The sequence below is a fragment of the Capricornis sumatraensis genome, chromosome 6 (genome assembly GCF_032405125.1).
Source record: "Capricornis sumatraensis isolate serow.1 chromosome 6, serow.2, whole genome shotgun sequence".
Lineage (NCBI taxonomy): Eukaryota > Metazoa > Chordata > Mammalia > Artiodactyla > Bovidae > Capricornis > Capricornis sumatraensis.
In genome coordinates this window covers 36832977-36853719 of record NC_091074.1, presented here as the reverse complement: position 1 = coordinate 36853719, position 20743 = coordinate 36832977, and the positions used below count along the sequence as shown (strand labels likewise).

General features: G+C 36.5%; 1 protein-coding gene across 2 annotated transcripts in view; it reads left to right on the top strand.

The window, feature by feature from the left end:
• The window catches only part of CCDC171 (coiled-coil domain containing 171), a 322618-nt gene that overhangs the window by 252036 nt on the left and 49839 nt on the right, over window positions 1-20743 (top strand). For both annotated transcript variants that reach the window (XM_068974547.1, XM_068974546.1), the window contains exon 24: window positions 13034-13186. In XM_068974547.1, the coding sequence (XP_068830648.1) occupies window positions 13034-13186 (153 nt within the window). The remainder of the gene's footprint in view (window positions 1-13033; window positions 13187-20743) is intronic.

Sequence of the window (20743 nt, the reverse complement as noted above, 5' to 3'; positions counted from 1 at the left end):
CTGCGAAGAACATTGGGTTACACGTGTCTCTTTCAATTCTGGTTTCCTCAGTATGTATGCCCTATTTCTAGCTTTTTAAGGAATCGCTACACTGTTCTCCATAGTGGCTTTACTAGTTTGCATTCCCACCAACAGAATAAGAGGGTTCTCTTTTCTCCACACTCTCTCCAGCATTTCTTGTTTGTAGACTTTTGAATAGCAGCCATTCTGACCGGTGTGAGATGGTACCTCGTTGTGGTTTTGATTTGCATTGCTCTGATAATGAGTGATGTTGAGCATCTTTTCATGTGTTTGTTAGCCATCTGTATGTCTTCTTCGGAGAAATGTCTGTTTAGTTCTTTGGCCCATTTTTTGATTGGGTCGTTTATTTTTCTGTAATTGAGCTGCAGGAACTGCTTGTATATTTTTGAGATTAATTCTTTGTCAGTTGCTTTGTTTGCTATTATTTTCTCCCATTCTGAAGTCTGTTTTGTCACCTTTCTTATAGTCTCCTTCGTTGTGCAGAAGCTTTTAAGTTTAATTAGGTCCCATTTGTTTCTTTTTGCTTTTATTTCCATTACTCTAGGAGGTGGATCATAGAGGATCCTGCTGTGGTTTATGTCAGAGAGTGTTCTGCCTATGTTTTCCTCTAGGAGTTTTATAGTTTCTGGTCTTACATTTAGATCTTTAATCCATTTTGAGTTTATTTTTGTGTATGGTGTTAGAAAGTGTTCTAGTTTCATTCTTTTCCAAGTGGTTGACCAGTTTTCCCAGCACCACTTGTTAAAGAGATCATCTTATCTCCATTGTATATTCTTGCCTCCTTTGTCAAAGATAAGCTGTCCATAAGTGCGTGGATTTATCTCTAGGCTTTCTGTTTTGTTCCATTGATCTATATTTCTTTGTGCCACTACCATATTGTCTTGATGACTGTAGCTTTGTAGTATAGCCTGAAGTCAGGCAGGTTGATTCCTCCAGTTCCATTCTTCTTTCTCAAGATTGCTTTGGCTATTTGGGGTTTTTTATATTTCCATACAAATTATGAAATTATTTGTTCTAGCTCTGTGAAAAATACTGTTGGTAGCTTGATAGGGATCGTGTGGAACCTATAGATTTGCTTTGGGTAGTATACGCATTTTCACTATATTGATTCTTCCGATCCATGAACATGGTATATTTCTCCATCTCTTTGTGTCCTCTTTGATTTCTTTCACCAGTGTTTTATAGTTTTCTATATATAGGTCTTTTGTTTCTTTAGGTAGATATATTCTTATGTATTTTATTCTTTTCATTGTAATGGTGAATGGAATTGTTTCCTTAATTTCTCTTTCTGTTTTCTCATTGTTAGTGTATAGGAATGCAAGGGATTAATGTGTGTTAATTCTATATCCTGCAACTTTACTATATTCATAGATTAGCTCTAGTAATGTTCTGGTGGTGTTTTTAGGGTTTTCTATGTAGAAGATCATGTCATCTGCAAACAGTGAGAGTTTTACTTCTTCTTTTCCAATCTGAATTCCTTTTATTTCTTTTTCTGCTCTGATTGCTGTGGCTAAAACTTCCAAAACTATGTTGAATAGTAGTGGTGAGAGTGGGCACCCTTATCTTATTCCTGACTTTAGGGGAGTTTCGATTTCCGTGCTTGTGATTGGTCTGTTAAGACTTTCTATTTCTTCCTGGTTCAGTTTCAGAAAGACTTTCCTAAGAATTTGTCCATTTCTCCCAAGTTATGTATTTTATTGACATATAGTTGCTGATAGTAGTCTCTTATGATCCTTTGTATTTCTGTGTTGTCTGTTGTGATTTCTCCATTTTCATTTCTAATTTTGTTGATATGATTCTTCTCCCTTTGTTTCTTGATGAGTCTGGCTAATGGTTTGTCAATTTTATTTATCTTCTCAAAGAACCAGCTTTTAGCTTCGTTGATTTTTGCTATGGTCTCTTTTGTTTCTTTTGCATTTAATTCTGCCCTAATTTTTATGATTTCTTTCCTTCTACTAACCCTGGGGTTCTTGTTTCTTATTTTCCTAGTTGCTTTAGGTGTAGAGTTAGGTTATTTTTTTGATTTTTCTCTTGTTTCTTGAGGTAAGCTTGTATTGCTATGAACCTTCCCCTTAGCACTGCATTTACTGAATCCCATAGGTTTTGGGTTGTTGTGTTTTCATTTTCATTCTTTTCTATGCATATTGTGATTTCTTTTTTGATTTATTCTGTGATTTGTTGGTTATTCAGAAGCGTGTTGTTTAACTTCCATATGTTTGTATTTTTAATAGTTTTTTCCTGTAATTGACATCTAGTCTTACCGCATTGTGATCAGAAAAGATGCTTGGAATGATTTCAATTTTTTTGGATTTACTAAGGCTATATTTATGGGCCAGGATGTGATCTATCTTGGAGAAGGTTCTGTGTGCACTTGAGAGAAAGGTCCACAGCTGGCTGGCTGTCCTCTGGCATTCACTCAGTCCTTGTTCTGTGGCCAGGCCTGAGAGTGCCTTGGGTTAGAGCTTTTTGCGGGAAAGTTCTCTCTCTCTCTCTCTCTCTCTCTCTTTTTCTTTTGCCTCTCTCTCTGGCTATCTCATGTTAGCTCCCTCAGATTGTCCTCAGGGCGTTCAGGCCTGGTCCTTACCCTAAGCAGTGTAGCTTGCGCCTCCCTGTTCAGCCCCTGCTTGCTGGTGGTGGACACGGGCGTCTGTTTCTGATTTTTGGCTATTAAGTATGAAGCTGTGAACAATCATGTACATTTTTAAACTCAGGTGCATCAGGTCTTAGTTGTGGCATGTGGGATCCTCACTGGGTCGTGTGAGATCTTTGGTTGTGGTGCATGGACTATCTGGTTGTGGCACGTGGACTTAGTAGTTTGGCACATGGGCTTAATTACTCCATGGCTTGTTGGATCTTAAGTTCCTGACCAGGGATCAAACCCACGTCCCCTGCATTGTGAGGCAAATTCTTAACCACTGGGCCAGCAGGGAAGTCCCTCATGTACCTGTTTTTGGTCGAACATAAATTTTCATTTCTCTAGGATAAATGTTCAGAAATGTGATTGCTAGGCCATATATGAATGTATGCTTAGGTTTTTTTTTTTTTTTTAAAGAAACTGCTAATCTGTTTTCCAGAGTGTCTATGCCATTCTTTATTCTCACCAAGCTGCATGAGATCCAGTTTTCTGTTTCCTTGTCGTCTTTTGATGTTGTCACAATTTTTTCTTTGAGCCCTTCCATTAGGTATGTAGTGATTTCTCACTGTGGTTTTTATAATTCTCTAGTGGCCAGTATTGCAAATAATATGCTTATTTGCATTTGTAAAAGAGAATTACTTGGTAAAATGTATATTAGTATATTTTACTCATATTCTTTTTTTTAAATATAAATTTATTTATTTCAACTGGAGGTTAATTACTTTACAATATTGTATTGGTTTTGCCATACATCAACATGAATCCACCACAGGTATACACGTGTTCCCCATCCTGAACCCCCTCCCTCTTCCCTCCCTGTACCATCCCTCTGGGTCGTCCCGGTGCACCAGCCCCAAGCATCCACTATCATGCATTGAACCTGGACTGGCTGTTCCTTTCATATATGATATTATACATGTTTCAGTGCCATTCTCCCAAGTCATCCCGCCCTCGCCCTCTCCCACAGAGTCCAAAAGACTGTTCTATACGTCTGTGTCTCTTTTGCTATCTTGCATACAGGGTTATCGTTACCATCTTTCTAAATTCCATATATATGCGTTAGTGTTTGTCTTTTTACTATTGAGTTTTGAGAGTTTTAAAAAAATATTTTCTGAAAGCCAATTCTCTATCAGATAGATGGTTTGCAAATAGTTTTGTTGTTTGTAGCCTGTCTTTTAATCTTTGAAACAAGATCTTTCACAGAGCAGAAGTTTTAGATTTTAATTTAATTCAACTCATTCATTTTTTTGTTTATGAATCATGCTTTTGTTATCAGGTCCAAGAACTCTTTGCCAAGTCCTAGATGCTGAAGATTTTCACCTACATTTTCTCCTAAAATTCTTACAGCTTTATGTTTTACATTTAAATCTGTGATCAACTTTGAATTTATTTTTGTGTAAGGTCTAATCAGAGTTATGAGATGATCCCCCAAATCTCCCACCCAGCATACATAAATTGTGTAATTAACTCCCTCTTCTTGAGGGTGAGACCAGTAAATAGGAGATCACACTGGATGGGCCTGACTTAATCAGATGAGCCCTTTAAAAGAAGGTGAAGTGTCAGAGATGTGTTCTGCTGCTGGCCTGGAAGAAAGCAAACAGCCAAGCTGAGGAAGGAGGGGTCCTTTTGGCAAGGATCTGAGGGAGGTCCTTAGGAGCTGAGAGTCACCCAAGTTGACAGCCAACAAGAAAATGGGGACCTCCATTCTACAACTGGAAGAAACTAAATTCTACCAACAACTTGAATGAGCTTGGAAGAAGGCCCTGAGTCTCAGATGAGAAAAAAAATCAAAGCTCCAGCTAACACTTTTATTTCAGCCTTGCAAGACCCTGAGAGGAGGACCCAGCTAACCCTGCTAGACCTGTAGAAACTATGAGATGCTAAATCTGTGTTATTTTAAGTCATTAAGTTTTTGGTAATCCTGGAGTGTGATGCTGCTTTTATGCTTATGTAGATGAGGAATCTGATTACTGGAGCTTGCAGCTGAGTGTTAGGGAAAGAAATAAGATGTGTCTGCTGCCAGGCACACTGGGTTGGTCAGTTGTCTCCTGGATGTGGAGGCTTCCTGGGGCCTAATGTTGTGGCTTTCTGACTCTAGGCTACTCACTGATTCAGTTTGTGGGGTGCTCTCTTTCACAGTAGTAGGGGAAGAGCCGTCTAGCTCAGTCAGTCACCCTGTGATGCAGAGGGGTGCTCTTCGTGCTTGTTGATTGCTTACTTGTATTTTTGAGCCGGTATTCCCAATGGAGAGCTTCCCTGGTAGCTCACTGATAAAGAATATGCTTGCCAGTACAGGAGATGTGAGTTTGATCCCTGAGTTGGGAAAATCCCCTGGAGAAGGAAATAGCAACCCACTCCAGTATTCTTGCCTGGGAAATCCCACGGACAGAGGAGCCTGGCAGGCTACGGTCTATGGGGTCGCAAAGGAGTTGGACACAACTAAAACAACAAGGAATCCCCAGTATATGTATGTGTTTATATTTTTATACTTGTGACACTATTAAATAAGCTCTATAACATAAAACAAAGAAAAATAGAAAATTTTAAAGATATGATTTTAAAAGATTTTTGAAAGAAAGATTAAAAAGTTAATACAAAAACTATGGAGACATTAGAAAGATCAGCAGTTGCCAGGGGTTGGGGAGGAGGGGGGAATGAATAGGTGCAGAGGAGTTTAGGTCAGTGAAACTGGTGCTCTGTTCCACCTGCAGTGGTGGGTACATGTCATTATACATTTGTCCAGACTCAGAATGTGTAACACCAAGAGTCAACATTAATGTAAGCTATGGGTTTTGGGTGATGACATGTCAGTATAGGTTCATTGATTATAGCATATGTACCACTCTGTTAAAGGATGTTTTGGGTTTGTCGGGGCAGGGATTATATGAGAAATTTCTACACTTCCCACTCACTTTTTCTGTGAACCTAAAACTCTAAAAAATAAAGTTACTCAAAGAACTAAATATAATGTGAAATCTGTATATGGAAGGCTTCAGTTTTTTTTTTTTTACATTTTAACTCACTTTGGAGACTGAATACATCTCAGTTGGTATACAAGATAATGGACTCTTCCTAATTTTTTTTATAAAGTAGGAGATAAAATTTTCACTCTTTGATATAGATTGGCACTGGTGTCATCACTTGGTCCATTTTTTAAGCATTAATATTTCCTGTCAGTTATGTTGGGAAAAGGTGGAAGGATTTTGCAGTGCATCAGGGCTGAGAATAGTGTCCTCACTTGTTTATTTACTTTCTTTGCATTTCACCATGAACCATTGTGTACTCTGGATGGTTAAGTAGTTTATGTACTAAATTATTTTACGTAGTGTAGTCTTTACAGTAGTTTACAATGAGTTAAGAGGTAGTCTTTAAAATCTTCTGTGTAAAGTTTGCTAGTTTTCTTGTGACAAAGTAGTTCAAAGTCCTCTTGAACTTGAGTGAATTATGGCACTTTTCTATAAAATAAAGAGAAGAGATCTCAATCTGTAGACCTTTTCTTTGATGGCAAGTGGCTATCAAAAACATTATATCTAGAAAAAATTTTTGAAGGAACTTAAGACAAAATACATTCTGTCACAACAGATTAAAAAAAAAAAGAAACCTGACTGCTTTATTGAAGGATTTTTATGTAGCATTATGAAAATAGCTGTTTGGAAGTGTTTCCAGAATTTTGGAATTTTTCTAAAAATGATCTAAATCTGTAAAAATTCATTTATGTATACACATAAAAAATCTGTTCAAATTTTTGTTAAAAATATAAAGTATATTTAAATATAAAATACATTTATGAAGATATAAAAACAGGACATATAGTAGTATAAAGAACAATTGATTCAGGAAAGTTGGCATTTTCTAGCCAAAATTCCAATCAAAACATTGTTTACGTGATAGATAGGATTGAAGCATGCATGTCATGATTTAGTAAACACAACCAGTGCTGTACTTCCGCCAGGGGCATCTTTCCTCTTTACCGTGCGTTGCGGGAGTGGTGAGGGTGAGGACTCTGTATTAGACTTCCAAATAGGTTTCCCCTCTATCTGAAAGCACAGTATTCCTAAGAAACCTGTCATAAGCTGAAATGGCATTAAGTGAAGGAGCAGTTATCGTAGGCCCCATCTTGCTAATGAATCAACAAAATTAATGGAGACAAAGCACAGATGCTCACAGATACAGCACAAAGCTATGTGGGCTGAGACGCTGAGCGTAGTTCCCAGAAGGAGCTTAGAGGGTCGCTTACAATTCTGGGTGAATGCTGCCTCCAGACGGGCTCCCTGCAAAACAAACACCCTGCAGAACACCTGATGTTTTTGCATTTTGACTTTTTAAAGGTGAAAACAAAAATCCTCTTCAGGTTTCTTTCAGTTAGCAAAAACAGGTACTAATGCAGGTGAAGTGAAAGTGAAATGTCATAAGGCAAACTTGAAGACTAGGGGATAACCTGTATCGCCTTAAAGTTATACCAGATTTTTAAAGTTGTAAAGCATGCAAAGAAAAGACTCTGATGCTGGGAGGGATTGGGGGCAGGAGGAGAAGGGGATGACAGAGGATGAGATGGCTGGATGGCATCACTGACTGTGAACTCCGGGAGTTGGTGATGGTCAGGGAGGCCTGGCATGCCGTGATTCACGGGGTTGCGAAGAGTCAGACACGACTAAGTGACTGAACTGAACTGAACTAGAAAGCATACCCAATCATATTTCTCGCACTAAAATCATTAGTTACAACATTCTGTTGAGCCTAAGAGGTTTCATACTGTTAAAGCCAAGTTAAGTCCCTCTCCTGCTTCTCATGGCTGTATATGCATAGCTTCAAGCCCACTTGTAGCTGGTTACATCTTTGTAGGAGTGTTTTCTTGCGTATGTTTTGGATAGGATTTCTCAAAGTTTTGTTTCTGACCCCTTCTACTTTCTATTCCTTATTGAATCCTTGAGATTTGTGTTGGCTGAAAGCAGTCTTGTCAGCTTTGATGCCTGCACGTGCACGCACACATATCCACGTAATTCCATGTGGTAAAGCAAGGAGGTTGAAGGCAGTCTCCCATCCTGATACACAACTTTGTACTGGAATGTCATGAAGAACCACATATTTAGGGCCAGGGCCAGAAACCAGACATCCAGACTAGAGTCCGTTTCTGGATCTTAGACTGGCTCTTGACCGGGGAGCATAGTTGCTATTTGCAGACTACTAGTATCAGACCCTTTAACCCTCATGCTCTGCTGCGTCTCTACACTTGTAAAGTATTGGAATGAGAGCAAATCAACTAAGTGAGCAACCCTACAGCCTAACTCTGTAATAATAAAGAAAATATTTTTCCTTTAATTCCAGGTCCCAAGGAATAAAGTTTGATACTAAAAACAATGAGAATGTTATCATTATAAGACTTTCTTTTAGGAAAGACATCTTAAATAGTAACTTTTATTGGCGCTAGTGGTAAAGAACCCACCGGCCAATGCAGGAGACATGAGAGACAGGGGTTTGATCCCTGGGTTGGGAAGTTCCCTTGGAGGAGGGCATGGTAACCCACTCCAGTATTCTTGCCTGGAGAATCCCATGGACAGAGGAGCCTGGCAGGCTACAGTCCCTGGGGTTGCAGAGTTGGACACACTGAAGCAACTTAGCACACATGCATATGAACACATGCAGAACTTTTATTACTTAAAAATTTTATTGGAGTATAGTTGATTTAAAATGTTGTGTTAGTTTCTGCTGTACAGCAAAGTGAATCAATTATACACATACATGTGTCCACTCTTTTGTAGATTCTTTTTCCAGATAGGGCATTACAGAGTATTGAATAGAGTTCTCCCTGCTATAAGTAGGTCCTTATTAGTTATCTATTTTATATATAGTAGTGTGTATAGTCAATCCCAATCTCCCAATTTATCCCTCCCCTTTTATCCCTGCTAAACATAAATTTGTTTTCTACATCTGCAACTTTATTTCTATTTTGTAGATAAGTTATTTGTACCCTATTTTTTAGATTCCCCATATAAGCAAGATCATACAATATTTGTCTTTCTCTGTTTGAGTTCACTCAGTGTAAGGATTGCTAGGTCTCTTTGTATTTTGGCAAATGGCATTACTTTATTCTTTTTATAAAAAATTTATTTATTTTTTAATTGAAGGATAATTGCTTTACAGAATTTTGTTGTTTTCTGTCAAACCTCAACATAAATCAGCCATAGGTATTATTCTTTAAATAGTAGCTTTTACTCTCATAATGAGACATTTTCTTGTTAGGAAGTAAACATTCATTAGCTTTTAGTATTCTTTATGTTTGAAAATTTAATATATTCAATATGCATAGAATATCTTATATTTAAAATACTTATGTCCGATAATACCCCTCAGAAATAGAGTCTTTCTTTTATGAGTTAAAATAGTAATTTTCCTAATACCATTGTCATTATTATAGCTAACATTTGCCTGAGTGTTTGTTGTGTGCCAGATACTTACTATCTGTTCATGTATTAAATTCATTTAACCCCCTCCCCATACAATCTTTGTGAGGTACGGCTCATTTCCCCCATTTTATGGAGATATCTTATTTTCACATATTTGATATATCTGGTCTATCTGTTTTATATGGTTTATTTATGTAGTATATAGAAATGAAATATACCCATAATTACATAATTTAAAGTAAAATGTCAGGTTTTTGTATCCCAATTACTTACTCGAAAATATAAATAGAAAATTTACTATTCTGTTGGCATCTCGGCCTTATGACATTTTTCACTAATTGTTCCTTCTCCTAGCATCAGCTTCCTAAGACTTCTACTTTCCCTGAAGTCTGATTTTGAAGTCAGTCAAAACTACATAATATGTACCTAACAAATTATATAAATAATATACTAGTACAAATGATAGTATCTCAGAATTATTTTTATTCTAAAACACTTATGCTTTTCCTTAAAATAGATGTGAAAATTTATGTTTGTACTTTCTCATCTTGTTATGCTGATTATAAACACAATAGATTATCTCTAAATCAAAAGCCTATTTTTGTTCAGAAACTGCTTTTTGTTCTGTTTCTCGTGTAACTAGATAAAGCCCACTGAGACTCATATCTCCTGGCATGGTATAGTCAAAATCCCAAGGGCTAAAGACGACATGGAATAAATTCTCAAATGCTGGGCATGCTGTTCACAGCATCACGCTGCTCTGTCATTGTTTCCTAATGTGAAAAGGGGTGATGTTTTAATCCAGGAGTGAGGATTGCTGTAGAGGGCTAGACTTTAGGAGATTGATAGAGAGGTCATTAGATGTTCACTGCCTCCTCCCCGCTCCCCCTCCCCTGATTCCGACTGCCATTTCCATTTCTTACCAAGTTGGCACCTTTCTTTTATACTAAAAAGTTGGATTTTTTCCACTGGCCTCCTTTATAACATAGTTTGAATCACTTTTTAATACTGGAAGTTAACATTCTTTATTCTTCAAAAGAGCTGTGGCGTCTTTGAATAGCTCTGCCATTTCATTGATACTCCTCCCCGCCTCTCAATTCTGAAGGAAGTTTTCATTTTAGAAGCATGTAGTATATTTTACATGCACTAGTTCCATGAAACATACTTTCTATATTGATCACTGTACCTTTGCTGCCCTGAAAAAATGCCCTACACAGTGTTATATTCTTTCGTCTCTCAAATGAAATACTGCTTTAATGATTTTAAATGCTAAAGATTCTAAATCTTAAGCAAGAAGTAAGATTATTATTTTATTCTTTTTAATGTTATAAAGAAGTAATATGTGGTTTCTCTTAATACTGCCCCTTATTTTTTAATTTAGTTATTAAAAGTAGATCAAGGAAGGAGCCAAAATAATTATGACTTTTGTTTCATCTGTCATATAATAATTCAGACATAACTTCTCAAAAAAGTATTTTATTTTTAAAAAAAGATTTGAGAGAATATCATTTATATTGTATATTCCTTTTAGAATATCATATATATGAGAATCCATGAGATGTATTTCTCCAAATTTAAGAAATAGGATAACTTTTCAAATGTTGAACCTCTTTATCCTTAAATGTTAGAGGCTGGTTCTTTTATGACTTACATTGAAATAATAATTCAGGAACCTATTATTAATAGAAGGGTACTTTCTTCTTTTTTTTAAAGAGCATTAATGCAAGTTTTCATGCCTTTTAGGTTCTTATATAACAAGAGCATATGTATATGAGCCCCCTATCACAGATTGTCTCATTAAAATCTTAGTGGAGAATTTAAAATTAGAACAGTGGTAATAATACAATGAAATTGACTAGTTTACTGTTTTTTAGAGGGCTTTTTTTTTCTTTTTTACTTGAGAGGCAATGTAGTTGAATGGTTAAGAGAATGGCTTTATATTAGTTGAATGGTTAAGAGAATGGCTTTGTGTTAGATTTTTACCGATCTGATCTTTACAACAGTTTTAGAAATAAACAAGAAAAGGACTCTTCTTTCCATTTTTGTGGAGGGAGGAGGTGGAGACTCAGAGAGATCACATGCCCCAACAAGGTAAAGCTAAGTAAGAGGCAGCGTGAGGACTAGAAAAAAAAAATATTAATATGACTTTTTCCTGGCCCACCATCTCAATGGAGAAGATGAATGAATTTACGAAAGTGGAGAGAGACTCAGTGTAGGGAAAAACATATGATTTTATAATTTCTGATTTTTATCTACTTTTAAAATCTAGGGAAATATTTTGTGTTAGCATTAGCTGTAATTTTACCTTGAAATGACTCAAGGTAAGGAATGTGAGATGTGAGAGGACATGTGAGATGTTCCCAGACATGAAGTTGTACCATGCTTATTTAGTATTGGGTAATAGAATTCACTTTTATGTACTCTGTCTTTTTATGCCTACCACTACGCTTTTGCTTCTTTTTCTGACTTTGAATAAAGTATGGTTAGCAGTTTATTCGGACACGACTAAAGCAGCTTAGCACACACACACACAGTAATTTATTCATTAGAGTGTTAAGGTTATATTTTCCCAAGGCATTTTTTTTCCCCCAAGTTGAACATGCCTATTCAACTTGTGGCTTTTCCCCTTTTACAGACTGTTTCTTTTTTCCTTTCTTTCTTTTCTTTCTTCCTCTCTTCCTCCTTCCTTCCAGTCAGTCATTCAGGCCATCCCTGAAGATACAAAGATGATTAGATTTGGCACACCATCTGGTCTAGGTAGCTCCTTGATGTAGTGAATATAAACATGTCAATGAATGCATTTCTGCCAAAGCAATAAATGAAAAATTGCATGCAAGCATGAGGAACCCACAAGAACTAGAATAGAAATGTTTAACATTGCCTTTGGGCTCAGAAGAGGCTTCTTTAAAGAGGTGGTTTCTGAACTGGGCTTTTGAGGGCAAATAGGCATTCGTTAGGCAAAAAGGTATGAATTTTAACAATTATACGAGTAACACCTACTTCTGTTTCTCAAACATTGCATGTGTTGTTTCTTACTTTTTGTTCACCAGATTATTTCATATGCATATGCCCAAATATCTAGTTTTGTAAAGCTCTCTCAAATCACTCTTCACATTGAATATAATTTGGAAATTCTCAGACTGTCTACCATTGTTCTGAGTTGTTGCTGTGGTTGGAACATGGTTTTCTTATAAATAATATAACATTGTATTGAACATGTCTTTGAAATGTTTGATTTTACTTTATTGTACTTGAAGTATTTTGAAAGACTTAAAACAAGATATACTAGTATTCTTGGACTTAAAATTCATTATAGGTTCCTTTAGAAGCTAAAGTTTACAAAATATGATTACACTGTGATACACAGAACCAACAATTCCCCCAAATATTACACTACTTAGGGAAGAGAAAGAATTACCAGCATTTGCTTATGTTATTTATTTTATTGTATCTAGTATAATGCAAGGGCGTAATTATGCTTTTCTTACAATATAGGGATTATAATATTTACTCTTAATCACAGGATTAGTTCAGCTCCTTTTGTTTCAAAGCACTTGCTTTTTAGGTAGATTGAAAATTACACTAAGCTTATTTCAAAATATCTTGCTTATATATCCATTTACTGTGTGTCTTAAGATTGAAATTTAGGTCAAATTACAACTTGAATTTAACTTTACAAAGAAAATAAGTGTGCCACCTTTAAAAACTGCATTCTAAATTTTAAGCACAATAGATCAAAGTATACCTTATTTAAATAAATACTCTGGAAAAGAAATCTCAATTATTTTCTCCCAGACTTTCTTAAAATAGTCACTGTTCTCAATACAAAATGTGAGGTTTAGCTTTATTATTTTAAAGGAAGATGAAAAGTTGTTTATTTTAAAATTTTAATGATTTTGCTTTAAAATTATGAAATTCTCCTTTGGGGACAGCTTTATTTGAATTGTATGTGACACTATTTTTATTTCTGAAGGCTATGATTAAAAGTTTCGTGGATGTCTACCAGCTTGCAAGTGCTAGAATTGCTACATTAGAAAAGGAAATGACATCTCATCGAAGTCACATTGCAACCTTGAAATCAGAACTTCACACGGCTTGTTTACGTGAAAATGAAAGTTTACAATCAGTAAGTCCTACACTATATTTTTTGTCTTTGAATTTTGGGTCACATTTACACTCATGTTTTTGTTGTTCATCAGATCGCTCACCAATATATCTAGTTTAGAATAAGTGATCAGTCAAGCAGCATAAAATTACTAAGTGTGGAGAAAATTTTGAAGGAAGGAAAGCAATTAATTTTTGCATTGTATCACGTATAAAGATATGCGTATTGTTATCAATGCTAAAACACTGCATCAAGATTCCTTTGTGTTTGGTAGTGCAGCTGACAGTTGGGTTTGGCAGTATGCATAGTTAAAGCTTTCAACTGTCTGAAGATTCAGTGTGTCCCATTAAAGACAGAATATTATTAATTATGCGTATAACCAAAATGGTAATTAGAACATGTGATTATTCTCTGTAGAAAACTAGACTTATCCATAATACATGCCTAGCTAAAGATGCATGTTGTGATTCATCTATATGATTAAAATTCAGTTTCAGCAGTCATTTTATGTCTTAAAATTTTAGCCCATGATGAAATTTGGGCTCATTTAAGACCAAACAAAATTTTTTTCTACTTGAAATACATGTTTGGGGGGTATAAAAAAATGAATGTATTTCTGACATAAAGGAATAAAATACAATTTCAACTTTTTCCTCAAGAGCCAGATATGTCAACAGTGGTATTCAGAGGGCTATCAATAATTGGAATGTCATTTTTCCTTTTTTGGTTTGATTAGAATAGATCAAGGTGACTTGTAACAAAAAACAGTATCATTTTGCCATTCAGCTGTTGACAAGTTTCAAATGATATATTCAACAGAAAAAGAGTTAACATAGAGTAAATAGATGCATAGCTGCAGTTTAGTTATTCAGCTCCTTTGAGTAGTGGCTTAAGTGTCAGCATCCCAGTAAAGCTTTATGACCACGGTATTTGAAACTGCAACCACTAACCCTCCCCCACCCCACAGACTCTCTCATTCTCTCCTCTTCTTGCTTGTCTATCTTCTACCTTCCTTGCTTTATTTTTTTCACTATAGCACTTAGCAACTTACACGTTTTGTGTTTTATTTATTTATTGTTGTCTATTTCGTGCTTACCCTCGTAGAATATAAATTCCATAAAGTCAAGCAATTTGGGGTATCTTCTTCACAGCTGTAAAGGCACTCTAGTGCCGAGAACAGTCTGGCCCATAGTAGGTACTCAGCAATTGATTACTGAATGAAGAATTTCTAACACTTAATCCAGTAAATCAGCAAACTAGTTCTTTGAGATCTGAGATGTGAATTCAGTTGAGTTCAGTTTTTAAAATTACTTTGTTAATTTCTTAATGACTGAGTAGTAAATTGGACCTCAAATAAGAGAAGTTAAAATGAAGAGGAAACACTTCATAAAGATTTGTATAAGTATTTGGAATTCATTCTAGTAATTCTTTTTCTTTTTACTTTATTTCACTTTACAATACTGTATTGGTTTTGCCATACATTGACATGAATGCACCACAGGTGTACATGCATTCCCAAACATGAACCCCCCTCCCACCTCCCTCCCCATAACATCTCTCTGGGTCATCCCCATGCACCAGCCCCAAGCATGCTGTATCCTGCATCGGACATAGACTGGCGATTCGTTTCTTACATGATAGTATACATGTTTCATTGCCATTCTCCCAAATCATCCCACCCTCTCCCTCTCCCTCTGAGTCCAAAGTCGGCTCTACAGATCTGTGTCTCTTTTGCTGTCTTGCATACAGGGTCATCATTACCATTTTGCTAAATTCCATATATATGTGTTAGTATACTGTATTGGTGTTTTTCTTTCACTCTGTATAATCGGCTCCAGTTTCATCCACCTCATTAGAACTGATTCAAATGTATTCTTTTTAATGGCTGAGTAATACTCCATTGTGTATATGTACCACAGCTTTCTTATCCATCCATCTGCTGATGGTCATCTAGGTTGTTTCCATGTCCTGGCTATTATAAACAGTGCTGCGATGAACATTGGGGTACATGTGTCTCTTTCAATTCTGGTTTCCTCGGTGTGTATGCCCAGCAGTGGGATTGCTGGGTCATAAGGCAGTTCTATTTGCAATTTTTTAAGGAATCTCCACACTGTTCTCCATAGTGGCTGTACTAGTTTGCATTCCCACCAACAGTGTAGGAGGGTTCCCTTTTCTCCACACCCTCTCCAGCATTTATTGCTTGCAGATTTTTGGATCGCAGACATTCTGACTGATGTGAAGTGGTACCTCATTGTGGTTTTGATTTGCATTTCTCTAATAATGAGTGATGTTGACCATCTTTTCCTGTGTTTGTTAGCCATCCATATGTCTTCTTTGGGAAAATGTCTGTTTAGTTCTTTGGCCCATTTTTTGATTGGGTCGTTTATTTTTCTAGACTTGAGCTGCATAAGTTGCTTGTATATTTTTGAGATTAGTTGTTTGTCAGTTGTTTCATTTGCTATTATTTTCTCCCATTCAGAAGGCTGTCTTTTCACCTTGCTTATAGTTTCCTTTGTTGTGCAGAAGCTTTTAATTTTAATTAGATCCCATTTGTTTATTTTTGTTTTTATTTCCAGAATTCTAGGGGGTGGATCATAGAGAATCCTGCTGTGATTTATGTCGGAGAATGTTTTGCCTATATTCTCCCCTAGGAGTTTTATAGTTCCTGGTCTTACATTTAGATCTTTAATCCATTTTGAGTTTATTTTTGTGTGTGGTGTTAGAAAGTGATCTAGTTTCATTCTTTTACAAGTGGTTGACCAGTTTTCCCAGTACCACTTGTTAAAGAGATTGTCTTTACTCCATTGAATATTCTTGCCTCCTTTGTCAAAGATGAGGTGTCCATAGGTGTGTGGATTTATCTCTGGGCTTTCTATTTTGTTCCATTGATCTATATTTCTGGCTTTGTGCCAGTACCATACTGTCTTGATGACTGTGGCTTTGTAGTAGAGCCTGAAGTCAAGAAGGTTGATTCCTCCAGTTCCATTCTTCTTTCTCAAGATTGCTTTGGCTATTCGAGGTTTTTTGTATTTCCATACAAATCTTGAAATTATTTGTTCTAGTTCTGTGAAAAATATCGCTGGTAGCTTGATAGGGATTGCATTGAATTTGTAGATTGCTTTGGGTAGTATACTCATTTTCACTCTATTGATTCTTCCAATCCATGAACATGGTATATTTCTCCATCTATTAGTGTACTCTTTGATTTCTTTCATCAGTGTTTTATAGTTTTCTATATATAGGTCTTTAGTTTCTTTAGGTAGATATATTCCTAAGTGTTTTATTCTTTTTGTTGCAATGGTGAATGGAATTGTTTCCTTAATTTCTTTTTCTACTTTCTCATTATTAGTGTATAGGAATGCAAGGGCTTTCTGTGTGTTGATTTTATATCCTGCAACTTTACTATATTCATTGATGAGCTCTAGTAATTTTCTGGTGGAGTCTTTAGGGTTTTCTATGTAGAGGATCATGTCATCTGCAAACAGTGAGAGGTTTACTTCTTCTTTTCCAATTTGGATTCCTTTTATTTCTTTTTCTGCTCTGATTGCTGTGGCCAAAACTTCCAAAACTATGTTGAATAGTAGCGGTGAAAGTGGGCACCCTTGTCTTGTTCCTGACTTCAGGGGAAATGCTTTCAATTTTTCACCATTGAGGATAATGCTTGCTGTGGGCTTGTCATATATAGCTTTTATTATGTTGAGGTATGTTCCTTCTATTCCTGCTTTCTGAAGAGTTTTTATCATAAATGGATGTTGAATTTTGTCAAAGGCCTTCTCTGCATCTATTGAGAGAATCATATGGCTTTTATTTTTCAATTTGTTAATGTGGTGAATTACATTGATTGATTTGTGGATATTGAAGAATCCTTGCATCCCTGGGATAAAGCCCACTTGGTCATGGTGTATGATCTTTTTAATGTGTGGTTGGATTCTGATTGCTAGAATTTTGTTGAGAATTTTTGCATCCATGTTCATCCGTGATATGGGCCTGTAGTTTTCTTTTTTTGTAGTATCTTTGTCAGGTTTTGGTATTAGGGTGATGGTGGCCTCATAGAATGAGTTTTGAAGTTTACCTTCCTCTGCAATTTTCTGTAAGAGTTTGAGTAGGATAGGTGTTAGCTCTTCTTGAAATTTTTGGTAGAATTCAGCTGTGAAGCTGTCTGGACCTGGGCTTTTGTTTGCTGGAAGATTTCTGATTACAGTTTGAATTTTGGTGCTTGTGATGGGTCTGTTAAGATTTTCTATTTCTTCCTGGTTCAGTTTTGGAAAGTTGTACTTTTCTAAGAATTTGTCCATTTCTTCCACGTTGTCCATTTTATTGGCATATAATTGCTGATAGTAGTCTTTTATGATCCTTTGTATTTCTGTGTTGTCTGTTGTGATTTCTCCATTTTCATTTCTAATTTTATTGATTTGATTTTTCTCCCTTTGTTTCTTGATGAGTCTGGCTAATGGTTTGTCAATTTTATTTATCCTTTCAAAGAACCAGCTTTTGGCTTTGTTGATTTTTGCTATGGTCTCTTTTGTTTCTTTTGCATTTATTTCTGCCCTAATTTTTAAGATTTCTTTCCTTCTGTTAACTCTGGGGTTCTCCATTTCTTCCTTTTCTAGTTGCTTTAGGTGTAGAGTTAGGTTATTTATTTGACTTTTTTCTTGTTTCTTGAGGTATGCCTGTATTGCTATGAACTTTCCTCTTAGCACTGCTTTTATAGTGTCCCACAGGTTTTGGGTTGTTGTGTTTTCATTTTCGTTCATTTCTATGCATATTTTGATTTCTTTTTTGATTTCTTCTGTGGTTTGTTGGTTATTCAGCAGTGTGTTGTTCAGCCTCCATATGTTGGAATTTTTAATAGTTTTTCTCCTGTAATTGAGATCTAATCTTAATGCATTATGGTCAGAAAAGATGCTTGGAATGATTTCGATTTTTTTAAATTTATCAAGGTTAGATTTATGGCCCAGGATGTGATCTATCCTGGAGAAGTTTCCGTGAGCACTGGAGAAAAAGGTGAAATTCATTGTTTTGGGGTGAAATGTCCTATAGATATCAATTAGGTCTAACTGGTCTATTGTATCATTTAAAGTTTGCGTTTCTTTGTTAATTTTCTGTTTAGTTGATCTATCCATAGGTGTGAATGGGGTATTAAAGTCTCCCGCTATTATTGTGTTATTGTTAATTTCCCCCTTCATGCTTGTTAGCATTTGTCTTACATATTGCCGTGCCTCTATATTGGGTGCATATATATTTATAATTGTTATATCTTCTTCTTGGATTGATCCTTTGATCATCACATTGTGGCCTTCTTTGTCTCTTTTCACAGCCTTTGTTTTAAAGTCTATTTTATCGGATATGAGTATTGCCACTCCTGCTTTCTTTTGGTCTCTATTTGGGTGGAATATCTTTTTCCAGCCCTTCACTTTCAGTCTGTATGTGTCCCTTGTTTTGAGGTGGGTCTCTTGTAAACAGCATATAGAGGGGTCTTGTTTTTGTATCCATTCGGCCAATCTTTGTCTTTTGGTTGGGGCATTCAACCCATTTACGTTTAAGATAATTATTGATAAGTATGATCCCATTACCATTTACTTTATTGTTTTGGGTTCGGGTTTATACACCCTTTTTGTGTTTCCTGTCTAGAGACTATCCTTTAGAATTTGTTGGAGAGCTGGTTTGGTGGTGCTGAATTCTCTCAGCTTTTGCTTGGCTGTAAAGCTTTTGATTTCTCCTTCGTATTTGAATGAGATCCTTGCTGGGTACAGTAATCTGGGCTGTAGGTTATTTTCTTTCATCACTTTAAGTATGTCTTGCCATTCCCTCCTGGCCTGAAGAGTTTCTATTGAAAGATCAGCTGTTATCCTTATGGGAGTCCCCTTGTGTGTTATTTGTTGTTTTTCCCTTGCTGCTTTTAATATTTGTTCTTTGTGTTTGATCTTTGTTAATTTGATTAATATGTGTCTTGGGGTGTTTCACCTTGGGTTTATCCTGTTTGGGACTCTCTGGATTTCTTGGACTTGGGTGATTATTTCCTTCCCCATTTTAGGGAAGTTTTCAACTATTATCTCCTCAAGGATTTTCTCATGGTCCTTCTTTTTGTCTTCTTCTTCTGGGACTCCTATAATTCGAATGGTGGAGCGTTTCATATTGTCCTGGAGGTCTCTGAGATTGTCCTCATTTCTTTTAATTCGTTTTTCTTTTTTCTTCTCTGATTCATTTATTTCTACCATTCTATCTTCTATTTCACTAATCCTATCTTCTGCCTCTGTTATTCTACTATTTATTGCCTCCAGAGTGTTTCTGATCTCATTTATTGCGTTATTCATTATGTATTTACTCTTTTTTATTTCTTCTAGGTCCTTGTTAAACCTTTCTTGCATCTTTTCAATCCTTGTCTCCTGGCTATTTATCTGTGATTCCATTTTGATTTCAAGATTTTGGATCATTTTCGCTATCAATATTCGGAATTCTTTCTCAGGTAGATTCCCTATCTCTTCCTCTTTTGTTTGGTTTGGTGGGCATTTCTCCTGTTCCTTTACCTGCTGAGTATTCCTCTGTCTCTTCGTCTTGGTTATATTGCTGCATTTGGGGTGACCTTTCTATATTCTGGGAATTTGTGGAGTTGTCTTTATTATGGAGTTTCCTTGCTTTGGGTGGGGTTGTATCAGTGGCTTGTCAAGGTTTCCTCGTTAGGGAGGCTTGTGTTGGAGTTCTGGTGGGTGGAGCTGGGTTTCTTCTCTCTGGAGTGCAGTGGAGTGACCAGTAATGGGTTGTGAGACATCAGTGGTTTTGGAGTAGTTTTGAGCTGCCTGTATATTGAAGCTCGGGGGTGTGTTCCTGTGTTGCTGGAGAATTTGCGTGGTATGTCTTGCTCTGGAACTTGTTGGCCCTTGGGTGGTGCTTTGTTTCAGTGTAGGTATGGAGGCGTTTGATGAGCTCCTATTGATTAATGTTCCCTGAATTCAGGAGTTCTCCGATGTTCTCAGGCTTTGGACTTAAGCCTCCTGCTTCTGGTTTTAAGTTTTATTTTTACAGTAGCCTGTAGACTTCTCCATCTATACAGAACCGATAATAAAACATCTAGGTTAAAGATGAAAAGTTTCTCCACATTGAGGGACACCCAGAGAGGTTCACTGAGTTACATGGAGAAGAGAAGAGGGAGGGAGTAGTTAGAGGTAACTGGAATGAGATGCGGTGAGATCAAAAGAGGAGAGAGCAAGCTAGCCAGTAGTCACTTCCTTATGTGCGCTCCACAGTCTGGACCACTCAGAGGTATTCACGGAGTTATACAGGGAAGAGGAGAGGGAGGAAGTAGACAGAGGTGGCCAGGAGGATAAAAGAGGGAAATGAAAAGGAGAGAGACAGATCCAGCCAGTAACCCGTACCTTAGGTGTTCTCCACCGTCTGGAACACACAGAGATTTACAGATTTGGATAGAGAAGGGGGAGAGAAGAGACAGAGGCCACCTGGTGGAGAAAAAGGAGAGTCCAAAGGAGGAGAGAGTGGTCAAGCCAGTAATCTTGCTCTCAGGTAAAATTGGGTAGTGAAGTTTGGATTTTTAAATGTACAAAATTGACAACAAAAACCAAA